The sequence below is a fragment of the Cebus imitator genome, unplaced genomic scaffold (genome assembly GCF_001604975.1).
Source record: "Cebus imitator isolate Cc_AM_T3 unplaced genomic scaffold, Cebus_imitator-1.0 Scaffold394, whole genome shotgun sequence".
Lineage (NCBI taxonomy): Eukaryota > Metazoa > Chordata > Mammalia > Primates > Cebidae > Cebus > Cebus imitator.
The window spans coordinates 1,886,703-1,904,599 of NW_016107709.1; the positions used below are offsets into that span (position 1 = coordinate 1,886,703).

At 42.3% G+C, this 17,897-nt stretch overlaps 1 protein-coding gene across 4 annotated transcripts in view; it reads left to right on the forward strand.

Moving 5' to 3' along the window:
- Window positions 1-17,897, forward strand: part of FRMD3 (FERM domain containing 3) — a 293,432-nt gene that overhangs the window by 142,239 nt on the left and 133,296 nt on the right. For 3 of the 4 annotated variants that reach the window (XM_017508559.2, XM_017508560.2, XM_037731356.1), the window contains exon 2: window positions 8,565-8,669. In XM_017508559.2, the coding sequence (XP_017364048.1) occupies window positions 8,565-8,669 (105 nt within the window). Of the gene's footprint in view, window positions 1-8,564; window positions 8,670-17,897 lie in introns of those variants that run through there. The other variant, XM_037731357.1, reaches the window with a different exon arrangement.

Consider the following 17,897-nt stretch of genomic DNA (forward strand, 5'->3'; position numbering starts at 1 on the left):
GATGGGGTTTCTCCATGTTGGTCAGGCTGGTCTCAAACTCCTGACCTCAGGTGATCTGCCCGCTTTGGCCTCCCAAAGTGCTGGGATTACAGGTGTGAGCCACTGTGCCTGGCCTAATAAAGGTTAATTTATTAAAGAGATGCAGTTTTGGTTAAAGCTGTGGTCCCTAACATAACAAAATGTGTGAATTTATACAAATAGCCTTGAGTGTTTTATAGCAGAATATTAACACAGCATTTTTATGTTGTTGAATCAAGCTACAATCTTTCATATATTAATAAATGCTTGTCCTTCACAATACAAGCAAAACTATTTAGTTCACCAGTTTCTTATTACTGTTCTTTATTCATCTGCCCATGAAGGTAAATGGATCAAGGCCCTTAATTCACCAGAAAAATGTAGCCATCTGTCCCTAGAAGACATAATCCTAGCAGCAAACTGAGCATTTAGTTGCTGTTAAGGGCCTTGTAATTGGTTAGAAGCTCCTCATGGAGTTTCTGGGCATTCAGATGATTGGATTGTTCCTTCTAGGTAGAGGAATCACCAGAGACAATTCTGTTTTTTTCCCAGGTGTATGTTTATAAAGACTGTCCCTTCTCAAAAGCAACTTCTGCAGGCATAGGATGCCAAGCAACAGATCCCTTTGAACAAAAACCTCACAACCCTCATAACTGGGAAATGAGGCCTCATAGCTTCCACTTCTGTTTGTCATAGAGGGGTCCTGGCGGAACAGTGCCAACCCCAGAACAAACTGTCCCCAGTATCCTGGGGCTGTGCTTCCAACTTCTCTGGCCCTTGCCTTCTTCCCTCATTCCCAGGAGCACCTCCCATGTCAGTGTTCTGTATTAGGTCTTTCTTCCTCCAGTGGGTCCTAGGACCTCAGGTGTTGGGCAAGTTTAGAGGGCCGCCCAAAGCTGTGTTCACTGAGGATGTTTCCTGGCTCTGAGGATGTACTTTCAACGAAAATTCTTTCGAGAATGGCTTTCTGAGACCTCTGTTATTGCCTCAGATTAGGGATTGTAAACTCAAATACCTCCAGCGATCAGGGAATTGAGGGAAATGGAAGAAGCAGAAGACAACAGGAAAGGCAGAATTGTGGTGGACTGCAGAGTTCATTTTCCAGGGAAAGGAGAAGCCAAGCAGACCTTACAGTCCAGCTTCCAAACCCTCCAGCTTTTTAATGGCAGCCAGCATCCAGATTTTTATGTGCAGTCTCCCCGTTCAGAAGCACCAAAACACTATGCTGACTGCATAGAACACAGCGGTCAATGGACTCTGCTCCCGGGCTCCTCAGTCAGCCATCATCAGTTCAATCAACACTATGCTGACCGAATAGAACACAGCAGAACATAGAGCAGAGTCAATAGACTGCTCACGGGCTCATCAGTCAGCCATCTCTGCAGCTGGGCTTCACACCAGCACTGCTGTTCTCTCTTAGCTCTTCTTGGCCTGAGGCATTGATTTACCTTCTCTCCCGAGTGAAAATGTTGGGTGCAACAAACAAATCCAATTTGTACTCACTGAAATAACATGGAATTTCATGTATATCCCCAAGGACATTCACATTAACAGATTGACAGTTGGAGACACAGGCTCCATTTCTCTGTGAATATTTCGGCTTCACCCTCAAACCAGCTGCACCTCTGTGTATGATCCAGAGGGAAGGGCAAGTGTCTTCTTGAAGCTCCTTCAGAAGAGTAAAGAAGAATTATCCCAGAAGCCCCTGTAAAGTCTTCCTCATGTCTCACTGGCCTAAGCTAGGTCATGTGTCCTTTACTGAGCCAATCAGACAAGAGAGGTGGGTCCCTCATACCATCCAAGCCAGGGCCCTGAGATGCGGTTGGGTCATAGTTCCTTGAGGTTCATGCCTGTACCGTGGGTGTACACATGTGTGTACATGCGTATGCATACCTGAGCAAAATCTTGGTTCCTTTAGGAAAGACAAAGGAATGTATGGTTGCTAAGCAGTCAACTAATGAAGTGTATCATAATGTGCTTCGTATTTTATAAAACTGCCTTTTCCCAGCCTGCTGTTGGGGTGGGTAACCCAGTGCTCCTTCCTTCCAGTGTCCAAATTCTAGTAATTGGAGAGCTTGACATTGCTCCCAAATCCTCATCTTATTGCCTTCCTCTATCTCCACGTAAAGAATGGGGGCACATAGGCCAACTGAGTTCCTAGAACAGCTTTGGTATAGGTGTCAGACCTCAGTTTGACAGCCCTGTAAAGAAACATAGCATTTCTGAGTTCATTTTTCCTTGTCTGTAACATGAGGAGAATATTAACTATCCCAATGGGTTGTCAGGAGATCAAATGTAAACTACGTAGCAAAGTTCTTGGTATACAGGAAGTGTTAAATGAATAGTAGTTCCTGTTACTATGTTCATACCTTCATTCTTGAAGGTAGCTATTCAAACTCTAAACTACTTTAGCAATATATTCCGTATTTGGGGTTTGGTACTGTTTTTCCCACTTAACCAATATCTAAAAGACTGAACAAAACTTCACTTAGAGTTTTAGGAATTGGGGACTGAAATCTGCCAGACTTTTTTTTATTGAAGAAAAGCTATTGATGACTTAGGCAATTGATTTCTTTGCTCTTTTTCTTTAAGCACAAATTTATTGTTGTTTTAACTTTGCCTCTGAACTTGGGAGTTGAAGTAAATGCATCATCAGCAGTTGGCTACAGAGAATCAAGAAACGTTATCCTAAGCAAACTAAAGCAGGAACAGAAAACCAAAGGCCACCTGTTCTCAGTTATAAGTGGGGCTAAATGATGAGAACACATGGACACAAAGATGGGGGCAGCAGACATGGAAGCTTGTTGGGATGTGCAGAGTGGGAGGAGGGAGAGGATCAGAAAAAATTACCAATGGGTACTAGACTTAATACCTGGGTGATGAGATTATCTGTACAACAAATCCCCATGACACAGTTTACATGTATAACAAACCTGCACATGTACCCACGAATGTAAAATAAAAATTAAATTAAAAAATTGAGTTCTTTGTCTTTTTGTTCACTTTTTTTTTTCTTCTTTTTTTTTAACCTCCAGGGGACAGTTCTGGGAGGTAAATACTGTTCCACTCAACTTTCTTATTTCTAAAATGATGTGTAAAATTAAGACAAAGATTAAAGATTAAGATTATTCTTAAAATTGACATCTAACATTGGTTTAATATTTTGCAGTTTACAAAATTCATTCATATATTACAAAGGGCAGGGTTTTTAAGGTCTATGAGATGATAAATTTCTATGTTTCACTCATTGTTTATTTCTAATCCCTATCTCAATGCCTGGGACATAATAAGTGTTTAACAAATATGTGAATGAGCCTTAAAATGTCTCATTGAAGATACATCTGGAAGTTACCATCATTATTCTCCCTTTATAGAAGGAGAAACAGTCTCAGAGAGATTTGGTGACTTGCTTAAGGCCATTTAGCTGATAATCCTTGAAAACAAGATTAGAACACAGTGGTGGTTTCTGTTTTCCTAGTTCATACTTTGGGGTGGGGAGGAAAGGTTGACTTTTCTGACAAGTAGGCTAGTTTGTGATTATAAAAATTGGGTTTCATAGGGTGTTAGGAAGTAAATCCAACCCATTCTGTGAGAGAATGATAAGCTCTCCAGTCATCTGTGTTTGGTGGGACTTACTACCGACCCTGGTCCATTCAGTAGGCTTTGAACAGAAGGTACCATGGGCATCAGAAGAAAAGAAATCATCATATTACAAACAACAATAGTACATAGCTGTCATTTATTGAGCAGCTACTATGTGTCCAAAAAGATATTTTATAAACATTGTCTTTAATACTCAGGTTACCCATTAAAGATGTCATTATTTAGAGTTTAAGGACCAGGAAATAGAGATTCAGAGCAACTAAATGATCTTTTCACTGTCTTGAAAGGGTTAACCCACTCTTACCCAGCCCTCCCTAATCAGACATGTAGTTATTTTACACAAATTCTTTTGAAATGGATCCTAGTTTGCCACATCAATGAGTCTTTAGCCCAGTGAGAGAATTTGCCTTTTGAGACGCCCAGAAGTAAGCCAAGTATCCTGCCATACCCAGGAGACTAGCACTTTCCACCCGGTGGGAGAAGACTTTGAGGGAAGATGGGATTGTTGCCGGGGGTTCCGGGATCCATACATACTAAGAATTGTCTGAAAAATGGGCGGAGAAGGTGGGAGAGAGGACACAACCCCCTTCACACTTTGAGGCTTGTGGACTAAAGAAATCCCAAATAGAATCCCCAAGCCCGGTGGCACTGTTTGTATCAGAGAGTCTCAAACTCTCTGTGGGAAGACACCAGTATTAGATTTTTATTCCTCCAGTCTGCTTTGGACCAATATTTGTAAAAAGCACAGTAGAATTAAATTACTGTTAATTTCTGCAGTTGTTTTTTGGAGTAGGGGACCCCAACCCTCCTGGGCCACAGAACTGAGACGCACAGGTGAGCTGTGGGCAAGCAAGACGCTTCATCTGTATTGCTAGCTTCTCCCCATCACTCGCAATAGCACCTGAGCTCCCCCTCCTGTCAGATCAGCGGTGGCATTAGATTCTTATGGGAGTGCAAACCTATTGTGAACTGTGCAGTGAGGGATCTAGGCTGCATCCTCCTTATGAGAATCTAACGCCTGATGGTCTGTCACTATCTTCCATTACCCCCAGTTAGTTGCAGGAAAACAAGCTCAGGGCTCCCACTGAGTCTACATTATGGTGAATTGTATAATTATTTCCTTACATATTACAATGTAATAATAATAGAAACAAAGTGCATAGTAAACGTAACACACTTGAGTCATCCTGAAACCATACCCCACCCTGTCTTTGAAAAAATTGTCTTCCCTGAAACTGGTCCCTGGTTCCAAAAAGGATGGGGGTTGCTGTCTTGGAGGATCAGTCATGCACCATTCATGTTCTGGTACAGCCTATGGACCACACTGTGGCTAACACTGGCTTATACATTTTAACACATTAAAAGTATTGCAATTGTCTTCACGTTATTTTAGTACAGTATTTCTGAAAAGAATCAATTCACAGTGTACTATACTATTGAGACACAGGTTTAGCTGTGTAGTTAAACAAATCTTTCAACCCTGTCAGTGCATTTCTGAGACCATACAACCTCTTTAGAGACCAGCATCAAAAGTCTATACTTAGGCACACAAGGGTTTTAAGCACAGAGTATCAAATGCTACTGACCTCTGTATTAGACCCTGCTCATGCATTTATATCTTACTACTTTTTGCATGTATTAAATGGTGTTGTGATTAATAAAACATAATTTAGGTAACGACTCTGAGGAATTTAAATTAGCTGCTTGATTTTTTTCCTCTACTCAATCAGTACTGCAAGTATAGCTGCTATCCTGTGGGAGAATCGACAGAAGTCTGACATTAAAAAGAAATCCTTTTACTTGCAATCTTTGATAACCACTTTTGCACACAGACCTTGAGAGAGATGCATGAAAGTTGGCCAATTCCACTACATTCGCAGAATCGCTAATACCAGGACACTATTGTCTCTCCTGGGGCTCTCTCTCAGAGAGAGAACTTGCAGTCCAACGGGCTTGTGGGAAGTGGTTCCTTTTGTTCCTTGACCTCAGGTTTTCTATGAGAAAAAAGCAATGCCTTCTTATTCATCTGGTAACATCCAGCATGCCAGGCACTGGTTTAGGCTGCAGGGAAGGAACCTCTATCTTCGGGAGGCTCAGGAGGAAGCGTGTGGAAGGTTGGGTCATAACACTGTTCACTCCCCGCCTCTCTCCTGAAGCGAGGTGTATGGGCAGTAGCTGGACTTCGGCCCCTCATGCATCTGACCCCTGAACAATCTTTTTCAGCCTTTGGTACTGGGCCTATGCAGGTTTTTGTTTAGCGTAAGAACTGAGCTTAGTACACAAAAATGACAACAATAGGAACTTTAAAAATGGCTTACAAACTTTGTCTGGATTTCCAGGCAGGAGAATGTGGGTTGTAAGCTGGCTTCCTTGGCACCAAGCAGTGAGACATGGAGGGCTCAGGGTGGTGAGGCTGGCTGGGGAACACGCAGAGGCAGGAGCAGAACTGCAAAGGGCTGTTGATGGCCCCTGACAAAGGCAGGGGCAGCTTGTGTGCCTGAGGCAGGAAAGGACTGATTTTTCTGAGTTAAGGAAGAGACAATTCGCAGGCAGAAGGGGCATATTTTTTTTTTTCTTTGTGGTGGTCTCTGGAGACAGGTAAAATTTTGTGGTTTTCCCATGTTGGGGAAATCCTCCTGGACCAATGCTTCTCAAACTTCAGTGTGCATGTGAATAACCTGGGGATCTTGCCAAAATGCAGACCACATGCAGCAGGGCTGGAGCAGTGCCGGAGATTCTGTTTCCAACAGGCTCCCTCCTGGGTGAGACTGTGGCTGCTGCTCTGTGATAGTGTTGGTCCGCAGGCTATACCTTGAATAGAAATACCTAGGACCCACCTGGCGGCCTGGAATTATGGGAAATGGCCTAACCTGCTTTCTGGGAAGCATTGACCCCTGTTTCAGCCACTCCTGCATACCCTGATCACTGCGTTGTCTGCAGTAGCTTTTTTTCTCTCAAGGACTGTGAATAGTCAATGGAAATCTTGCTGAAGGCTATATATTGGTTGCTGTGTTTAATCTTTTAAAAAAATCTTTGTGCTGTTGAGTACATCTTCTTCCAGGCAAAATGACAGCAGGATCTGTTGTGAACAATCAAGGCCTGCTCAATCCCATATTATTACAATGCGCTGCCTTGACCCACATATCTTGAATATGGTAGGGAATACTTCCCTGTAGTAAATCCTAATGAATAGGGCTTTGCCATTCAATCATAAAACAATGAGCTCATATGTTATGTTTGGTGAGCGGATAATGCCGCAACCTTTTAAAGATGAATGGATTACAGAGTATATGTGTAAAAGGAACTAAAGCCATTGATTATTTTCTGGGCATTGAAGTCAGCTGTTACGTATAGCATTGTCATTTGAGCCTCCTGGATTAAAAAACAATTGCAGAAATTTAAAAACAAATTCCATTTTTATGTTTTGTCTCTTTTGAGCTATGTCAGATGGTTTCTCAGGAAGGACGTTACAAACTTGAAGCTCACTCAAAATCAAACTCGAAAGTGATTTTGGGAAAATGGAGGTTTCATATCACGCACACTGTGCGCTTATAAGCCCCAGTCCTTCACCCAGTGCAGCACTTCCCAGGTTTTTTGGGGGGCAGTGACCCCTGTTCCAGCCTCACTGGCATTGCCTTAACACTGTAGTGTCAGCAGCCACTTTTCTTCTCTCAGGGGCTTGAGTAGTCGTTGGAGATTTTGCTGTAGGGTGTGGCTTTCCTAGCCAACTTTCTGAGCTGATGGTAGTGGTTTTCAATAAAAAGATCATTATGTAACATAGACCAAACTGATCTTTCAAAACTATTTTTAGTGGATTGAAAAAGTGGCTCACTTAATGCCTCCAATTTCTTCATTTATTTCAATAGGTCACATCCGTAAAACGTTTCATGGGTCTGTCAGCAACTTTGATTGAAGCAGAAATTAATCTTATCAGATATCCTGATGAGGGCTTAGAGGGGTCTTTACTATAAAGAGATTTTTGTTGCAGTGGTATTTATCTTAATCAGATTTGGCTGATACCTCTTTCACTAGTAGAATTTTAGAAGCAAAAATAACCTAACCAACTTAGAAATTATCTAGTCCAACCATCTTATTTTACCAAAGTAGAAACACCCAAGGTCACGCAGGCCTGTCTTTGGATCTTAGTCCTGGGCTCCCCTGAATCTCCCACCCTGCCTTTCTGTGATGGTTTATGGAAAGGATACAGTGGCTTTGAGGCCCAAGGAAGCAGGTTCCCCACCATTCCTGCTGAGAGCCAGGGAATTTAAATACCACTCACACCATTGCCAAACTCACCAGACCCTGTCTCCTGGCAGAGCTGCAGTGGACTCGTGGATGCTCCAGGGAGTCAAAGTGACTTGGAAGGAGCCCACATACTGCAGCCAATGGGCCTGCCCCAAATCCTGCCCTGCTCCATTCAAGTTGTGTGACTGAGCAAGTCACCAAACCCCTTTGTGGTTCAGTTTCCTCGGATATAAAATGAGAACCTTCCTGATAGGATCCTTGTGAGAACTGAATGAATGAATATGTGTCAAGCAATTAGAACAAACAGGCCACTGTATGTGTTACATGAGAGTTTCCAAACTGTGGACCTCCACAAGTTATTGGGTTGTAAAATTGGCACTCTGAGTCATAAATAGCATTAGACAAATTAAATGGCAGGTATTACTTTTGGTTCCTCTTTTGGGGTCTTTTTGGTTCTCCGTGTGTGTGTGTGTGTGTGTGTGTGTGTGTGTGTGTGTGTGTGTGTAATGGCTGACAATGTAAAATGTATTTCTCATTGAGAATTTGTGGTTAAAAGAGTTTGGAAGCCCCTTCTTCAGGTACTAGAGGGAGCAAATTTATTTTTCTGAGCATGGTCCCACGGCGGTGAACAAGGCACCCTGTGGACATGAATGCACAAGGTGAGCTCCGGCTGAGACTTAAATGTGCTTCTTTTGCAGAGGGAAACCAAAGGACAGTTTCTCATTGACCACATCTGCAACTACTACAGCCTGCTGGAGAAGGACTACTTTGGCATTCGCTATGTGGACCCAGAGAAGCAAAGGGTAAGAGCTGATTTCTGTCTGGAGCCATTTTCAGGGAGTGACCCGGACTGTGGGGCACTGTAGGGGTTCCTCTCGAAGCCCTAGTGATGCCCTTGTTCTCACAGATTGTTGGCCACATGAAACGCTGTGTGAGCGGAAAAGGCTGACACTGTCCTCATCGGAATGGGTGGAGCAGGAGAAGGGAAAAGTTACCCTCGGCCTTTCTAGAAGGCTGTTCCCACCTGCTTAGAAGAGAGAATGTCCCTGTGCCCTTTGAACCCAGAGTTTCCCAAAGTCCTTTAAACAATGGCTACATAAAATTTCACTGTGGAGAAAATCAATCCCCCAACCCCACTCACTATGAAAATTTATTGAGGGCTGGGCACGGTGGCTCATGCCTGTAATCCCAGCACTTTGGGAGGCTGAGGCTGGCGGATCACAAGGTCAAGAGATCAAGACCATCCTGGCCAACATGGTGAAACCCCATCTCAACTAAAAAATACAAAAATTAGCTGGGCTTGGTGGTGTGTGCCTGTAGTCCCAGCTACTCGGGAAGCTGAGGCAGGAGAATCGCTTGAACTCGGGAGGCAGAAGTTGCAGTGAGCCGGGATCGTGCCATTGCACTCTGGCCTGGCAACAGAGTGAGACTCTATCTCAAAAAAAAAAACAAAAAACAAACAAACAAAAAGCTATTGAGGCTGGGCTGGCTCAGTGGCTCACATCTGTAATCCCAGCACTTTGGGAGACCTAGATGAATGGACCACTTGAGCCCAGGAGTTCAAGACTAGCCCAGGCAACATGGCAAAACTCCACCTCTACAAAAAATAAAAAAATTAGCTGGGCATGGTGGCATGTGCCTATAGTCACAGCTACTTGGGAGACTGAGGTGGTGCAGAATAGCTTCAGCCCAGAAGGTCAAGGTTGCAGTGGTCTGTGATGGGGCCACTACACTCCAGTCTGGATTACAGAGCAAGATCCTGTCTCAAAAAAAAAAAAAGCTATTGGTTGGGAGAATTATTGAGAAGTGATTGCTTAATGGGTATAGGGTTTTCTTTTCAGGGGATGAACATGTTTGAAACTTCATACTGATGGTGGTTACCACTGAAATATACACTTTAAAATGGTTAATTTTGTTACGTGAATTTCACCTCCATTTTTTTGAACAAAATTTAGAGAGATGAAGAGTTTAAGTCACTTCAGAAGCTGCTGCTTGGGTACCACTAAACGTAAAAGCCCCTGTTTTATTCTTGCTCCTGGAGATACCTACCCTTTCTGGTATCTGTTGGTGGGTAAGGGTGAGCAAGAGAGTCTCACCTTTTGACTGGTATAGCAGCCCAGATGTGTTCAATGTAGCATATGCCAGAACCACGTGATGTGTGCCCTTCATATCCAAAGACCCTGGGAATTTCCACCCCAGCTCCTGGGGTGGGTCCCAGTCATGGGTTCGGAGGTTTCAGCCATGGGCTTGGAGGCTCAGTACACACTCGGGTCTCTGCAGGGCAGGGTGTGAAGGGGTAACCTGGGGGTGGCCTGGAAGTGAGGATAGGACCCTTCTGCCTTCTTTAATTTGCTCTTCTCCTCCTCAGTGTTCCTGATCTTCTTCCTGTCTCCTCTTTCCTCCCTGGCACCTCATTTGGCTCTTAGTTTAGTATTTACTGACCCAGTACCATGAGGAAAGGCTCACAGAGTATATCTCTGTAAAGAAGAGGGTATTTAAGAAATAGATTAGATTTGCATCTGAAACATAGTGAATTTTATTTTGCTCTTGGAGTCCTAAGAACCCAAGTTTATATAAAGGGATGCAATGAAGTATTACAGCTCAGAAGGATTTTGGTTCCCTGTAGTACTTGCAGTAACCTTTGGATGGTCCAGGAATTCACCTGAGTTGAGAGGAAGGTGGCAGGACAGTGGTGGGCACGTAGGGCTGGCATGATGTCAGGGAGGGAGGGACGCATGTGGTGTTTACTTGGTAACACTGGTTCCCAGATCTGGCCCCGTGAGAAAATCACCTTAGTTATTTGCTTAAAATGCATAGTGTGGACCCTATTCCAGACCTTCTAAATCAGAACCCATGGGGCTAGGGCCAGGAACATGTATTTAGCCTATAGAATTCTAATTTTGATGCAGCCAAGCCAGCTTTGGTCTGGGGACCATAACATAAAAACATTCATAGCCATAATTTTTTATAGCTTATGAAGATATTACACTTGTAACAGAGGGAAAGAAGCTCAAAAAAGTTGTTACTTGTCACAGGTTTCACAGTTAGTAAGTGGTAGAGTGAGTGTTTGCGTTTAGGATTCTAGATCAAAGTCCCTGTGGACCAAATAAACTCTGAACTGTGTAAGTCCTCTAATCCCCACTGCAAATGGGTGATTTTGTGCAAAATTCAATTCTAAATGATAAATAGCCAACCTGCAGAAGTAACTCTAGCTACTATTTGGTTGAACATCTATCATGTGCCATGAATTTTACTCACTTTAGTCTCGTCTTGTTGAAAAGCCTTTAAGGAAGGGTCAGAGAGGAACAGCGGCTTACATAAGGCAAGACATTAAGGAACAATTGGTGTAACAAAATAACAATAGCATTGGATTATAACCTATAAAATAAAATAAATATCCATGAGTCCATACTATTATAAATAATTAATTGAATAAAAATTAAAGGGAAGACTTGGGTCAGCTCTTCCACACAGAAGAATTTTAATTAATAAATGTAGACAGATGAGGGAAATAGAAAATCACCATACGCAATAATTATTGCAGGCAAGAACTAAAATTCATGTGTAAAAGTTTAAGGAGAAACAGGAAATTTGCATAGTCTCAAAGTATCCCCTCCTTCCCAAGGCATTTTTTAATTACAAAGGGAAAAATAATATCTCTATAGTAGAGAAATATGGAAGATACCAGTTTAACCAAGAGACCAAGATTATCATCACCAGTAAGAAGACATATTAACATCAAGTACCTCCTGATACCATGCACTGAGAAGTATATATCATCTTTATGGTGTTCTTCCCAATAATACATAACCTCAATCAAATATTGAGAAAACATCAGGCAAATTCAATGTGAGGGACATTCTCCAAGATAACTGACCTTCAAAAGCGTGGAGGTCATGAAAAAGAAGGACAAACTGGATTCACAGTGAGAGACTAGAGAGACACGTCAGCTCAAGGCAATGTGGGATCCTGAAACATAGAGAAGTATAGTAGTGGGGAAACTGGGTGAACTCCACAGAAAGTCTGTAGTTTAATTAATGCTATTGTGCTAATATTGGCTTCTTATTTTGATAATTGTACTGTGATTACACAGGATGCTAACATTAGGGGAGGATGACTGAAGGTTATACTTTACCATTTTTACAACGTTTTTCATATGTCTAAAATTATTAAAATTTTAAACTAAAGTTATAAAAGAGAAGCGTTTAGGTTGTTTCTTGTTCTTTATATTTTTAGTCGATTTAATGTAATTTTTAATGACCAGACTTGGGTAGTAAAGGAAAGAATGGGGGCCACCCTCAAAACAAAACTGTCTTATCTGATGTAGCTACTAAATTGCTTGGAGGTGTTCCTGAATGTTTCCCTCTTTTCTCTGCATCATACAGCTGTCATAGGCTTTTGATTTTGATAATACAATGTGAATGAAGCTTTCACTTGGGTTGCAGGGTAGCTGCTGCATGCAACTGCAAGGACTTTGGACTCAGAAAGATATGACTTCAAAATCCCATTTGTCCTGATTAGTCAGCTGTGTGATCTTGACCAAGCTATGCAGCCCTCTGAGTCTTTGTCCTGATGGATAAAGCAGGTAACAATACTTACCTGTAGAGCTGATATGAAAATGAAAGATAAGGTATATCAATGCTTAGCACATGGTATACCTTGGGTACATGGTATGTGTTATTTTCACTCTTAGTTGTTATTATTATGCTTACAATTATTATGCATTGGCTAGGTCCAGGTGAGACGTGAGGAAACACAGTCATGATTAGCATCTCTAACACTTAGAAATGTTTATAAGAACATCTTTTAAAGGCAAGAGGCACTACTATTAAGATCTTTGGAGAGAGAAGGAAGAAAATGGGCCTTGGATAATTAAAAAGAATGGACTCAAAGACACAAACAGAGACATGCTGGTATGGACATTTTATGCAGATATTAACTGATCAACATTTTTTTCACCAGCTCCTGCATTTTTCTTAATGGCAAGTAAAGCTGATGAGCTATTCGGATATAAAGCTAATTAAATGAGAAAAATCAAGTGAGTTAGAGAAGCTGAAGTGAAAGCTACCTTTGCCTTGGAGGCTGCTGGTTTGCGTACAACTTGATTTACAGTAAACCATTGTTGAATATTAAATATTTAGCACAATTACATTTGGAACACCGTATGTTTGGCAAGATGTCTCATGCCCCAGATGCTCTGGAAGCGGGAAAAACTGAGTCAGGAAATGACGACTATCTTTTGATATTTTATTGTCAAGGGCCCAGCATTTCCATTATTATTATTATTATTATTATTATTTTTTGTTTTTTTTTTTTTTTTTTTTTTTTTTTTTTTTTTTTTTTTGAGACGGAGTTTCGCTCTTGTTACCCAGGCTGGAGTGCAATGGCGCGATCTCGGCTCACCGCAACCTCCGCCTCCTGGATTCAGGCAATTCTTCTGCCTCAGCCTCCTGAGTAGCTGGGATTACAGGCACGCGCCACCATGCCCAGCTGATTTTTTGTATTTTTAGTAGAGACGGGGTTTCACCATGTTGACCAGGATGGTCTCGATCTCTTGACCTTGTGATCCACCCGCCTCGGCCTCCCAAAGTGCTGGGATTACAGGCTTGAGCCACCGCGCCCGGCTCCATTATTATTTTTTAAATTTGATATAGGGAAGAATAGGTTGAATTCTGGCCAATAAAAAAATTCTGTCAGTTTCTACGACATTCATCTTCTAAGGAACATGTGTAATCTTAGTTGCCTGCGATTAGGGAAAAGGTGGATGGCATTCTCCCCATTTAACTGATGGAGAAAACTGGGGCGATAAGTTTAGAAGTAATTCTAGAAGGAGGTAGTACTTGGCTTAAGTTTAGATTTTTTTTTTTTCTTTTTTACGCCAGTATATTCTTTTTGCCACTTCTGTTCAGGCATTTGGGTAACTTCCCTTTGGAAAGATGAAGTTTTTGAAATAATTAGCTGGATTTCTTAGCTCTAGTTTCCATGGCTACGGTTTGAAATGTCTATTGTCCTGGGTTTTCCCCTTTTGTTTTTCTACCCTTTTTCTTTCCCCAAATCCAGCTAAGGAAGTCACCCCTCATCCTTTGACGTAGAGCTGAGTGCCCCAGCTCCCAGCCCAGCCGGGGCAGGAATTACGCTAGAACTAGGTTGTAGGATGCTGCTTTACAATCTGGTGGGAGGTTGTCCTCAATGCTTTTGGTTTTAACTTCCGAATCACTAATTATCTGTTTAACCCATTTGCATCAGTGTTGTTGACTTTTCTAATTTTGACTCACACCCAAAGACACAGAATTCACTTTGGAAATCTACATCTTTGGGGTACACTCCTCAAGTGTCCAGTGATAGGGCATTCTGTCTTAATGTCTACCAGACACCAGAGGATTTAGTAGGTTTTCTGATAATGAGCAGGAAATCACAGATGCAAGGTCACCTTCAGCCCTGATCCCCCACCCTCCCAGCCCTGAGGCTTTTATGTTGGTAGCCAGAAGGAACTAGCGAGCCTATCAGTGAGTTTTATTAATAACAGGAAAAGACCTTGTCTATGTTAGAGCAATTTGCTTTTTCTAGAGGCACCTTGGGGAGGTCGTAGAATGGAATAAAAACAGGCCCAGCGATTGGAGGTTTCACTCTGGGGATGGTGCCAGGAAGCCAGACAGCATTATGTCCCACCAGCTGCTCCTGCCATTGAGAGGCTACTTCCTGCTTCTCAGGATAATTGCTTCACAGATGCTCATCACTAGGAGCAGGAGTGGTACCTAAGATTTAGGGCAGCCCTGCACTAGAGGAAAGGGTTGTGTGGCCGCCTCAAGTCGCTGATCACAAATTTGTCTGCTTAATGAGTCCTCTTTTATTTACGTGTCAAGAGGTATTAAAGATCAAGACTTCTTGGGTGTCTGTGTGTGTGTGTATTGGGGGCAGATATGTACAAGTAAATCGGCTTTGAGGGAAAGGACTTTGGGCACTCGGGTTAAAAGGAAGATAGTACTATTGTGACAGTTTGAAAATGGGATATATTGTCAGTGATTCAATTGTAGCTCAAGGTATGAACACTGATGCATTTGGGGAAATTGTCAGATTCCTTCAGCAGAAAGCAGAACTTGGTCTTTAACTGAACGGACGGCTCATAATTGACTCTGTTTATATCTGATAACCTCTCCTGAGGAGGGAACTGGATGCTTGATAGAATGGTGCCATCTAGAAGTCCCGTAGCAAGTGGGGATGTCCACATTTTAGTGGAAGGGGAGGGGAAAACACATGATCTGGTTATCTCATTTGAGCCAGAAGCAAGGGCTGGAAAAATGCCATTCTTTGTTTGAGTCAGGAAAAATCAGGAAGATATCCAAGGTAGGAAGTTTTTCCTCTGTTGGTGGTGGGACAGTCTGGGCAGAAATCAGTGAGGAAAATGGTTTAAGTGTTATGGCTGGACAGTGAAGTACTCACTGGAGGCTTCCAGCAGGCAAGAGCAGCAGAGCTGACTAGAGACCAGCAGGTTTGGAAGTTTCAAAGTAGCCTTAAAGATAACTTTAAGTCTCACTGGGAAGATAAGAATGGCTATGATGCATGACTTGGAGAAATAAAAACAGTATAGGTTAGAAAATGACTATTTTATTTCCTTCAAGTTTCAGTAGTAGTTGCATGTTACATGTGCAGAGGTTAATGATGAGGATTTAGTAGTTCTCATTATCTGTTTAACAAGTTCTCATTATGCTGTTTAACAAGACTTCCCAAAAGTTTGTGCCTTAAAACAACATAATTTTATTATATCACAGCATGTTGTGGGTCAGGGATTTGAGCAGGGCTCAGCTGGGAGATTCTTCTGCCTTACATGGTGTTGACTGGATCACTCAGTAGTGTTTAGCTGGTGGCTAGTCTGGTCTGGAGGATCCAAGACATCTTCATTCATATGCCTGGTGCCTTGATGCAGAGGTCTGGAAGGTGGGGCTCAGGGATCCCCTCCCTCTGATGCAATTTAGGCCCTTTCCAGATGACCTCTCCGGGATGGTGTTTGAACTTCTTACATGGCTGCTTAGAGCTCCAAGTATAGGTGGAGCCACTTACCAAATAAGTTGTACAGGAAAGAGAACAAACAGGTTTTTGGGGAAAAGTGATAAGTTCTGAATGTCTCACTGTGTTGCCCAGGCTGGAGTGCAGTGGCAAGATCTCGGCTCACTGCAACCTCCACCTCCCGGGTTGAAGCAACTCTCCTGCCTCAGCTTCCTGAGTAGATCGAGCAACAGTCACAAACCAGCACGGCTGGCTAATTTTTGTATTTTTAGTAGAGACAGGGTTTCCCCATGTTGGCCAGGAACAAACTCCTGACTTCCGGTGATCCACCCACCTTGGCCTCCCAAAGTGCTGGGATTACAGGTGTGAGCCACTGTGCCCAGCAGATATTCTTACATAGATTGATTTCCAAATGGACAAACAATTTTGAGCATTCCTGATCTATAGGTTTGTTGATGTTGTTGTTGTTGCTGTTGTTTCATAGATTTTCTTGAAACTGGAATAGAAACCATGATTATTGGCAGCTAAATAACTAGGCCTAGCTACAGCCTTATAATCTGGAACACTGATAAGGCTGCATTCATCAAACAGCATTCTTTTTTCCCCAGAAGAGGCCAAAGGGGCTGGGAATGACATAAATTGGCTGCATGATAATGCAGGGACTAAGTTACTCTGGGGCTTTGTCTAGGTGGATATGAGAATCAGGCCATCTTGTAAGGTTCATCATGGGAACTGGTCAGATTTTGGATCTGGTTACTATTGAGGTGAAAAACAATCTCTTGTTTGCGGAGGTGCATTCATTCTTTCTAAAAGCCCCCTGAGTTATTTAACATATTTCTCTGGGCTACAAATTACTCTGGTTTAGTGTACCAAGGGCTTTGAGAAAGTAAACAGAGAAGTGTGTAATTTATTCTGCAATCATATGCTGAATCGATTTCAACAGAAGCCAAACATTTGAAGATAACGAAGTGTTATATTGTTTACTTTTGGATGCAATTTTTTTTTGTTTTAGCAGTGGCCAAATTAAAAACCAGTCTTCTTAGTCACAAATTACCACCTCATACTCACCTTCTTTTTCTTTTTCCACAACCAAGCCAAAATGAGAATATATGAAAGATACGCACCATTTATATGATGAGGTAGAGAAAAATGATCTCTCAGGGCTAAGTGCAGTTGGGCCTATCAAAATAAAAAAGAAAGACACATTCATTAGCAATATCCTCATCCTTCAGGTTCATAGAATGTAGGCTGTTAGAACAAGGAATCTCAGGAGTTCTAGAATCAGCCTCCCACCATCTCCACCAAGATTACAGATAAGGAAATCAAAACATAGAAGGTTTAGGAATCTCTCTGCTTTTTACCCCCTTTGTGTAGCTCATCTTCTTTTCCTTGAAACTGCTCTCAATAAAAATAAATTTGTTCTAAGAATAATCTTGAAATGTGGGCAGGTAGAGTACAATAATTATGAAAACCTTTAAAAACTGGGATCTTTCACAGGGGCTTTTCAGGTTTCCAGGGTTTAAGCTTAAGGCAAAGGGGATAAAACCCTGGGAAAGGATTTTAAACACCATGGAAGACAGCTTTTGGTGGAGAGTTAGGGAGGCTGTTGTAGGTCTGATTTGAAGAAGCAGAGCCTGAGATAAAAATTTCTGTATAAGTGATTTGTTAGGAAGTGTTTCCAGGAAAAGACTTGTAGGAGAGTAGAGGATTAGGTCAGGGAAGGGAAGGAGGCCAAGTGAGTGTGTAATGCTGGGCAAAGTCATGTAGAGGGTAATTTGGGCTCAGTCCCATAGGGGAGTTCTGAAATCAGTGTAGGCCATGCCTTAGAACTGTCCCATCCAAGGGGTGAGGGAGCAGAAGTATTTATACTACCACATCTGATAGTTATTGGTTAAGACCTACCCTGGTTTGTGGAGGTTAAGGTGGGATAAGAAGTTTCAATTCTCGGCCGGGCGCGGTGGCTCACGCTTGTAATCCCAGCACTTTGGGAGGCCGAGGCGGGTGGATCACGAGGTCAAGAGATCGAG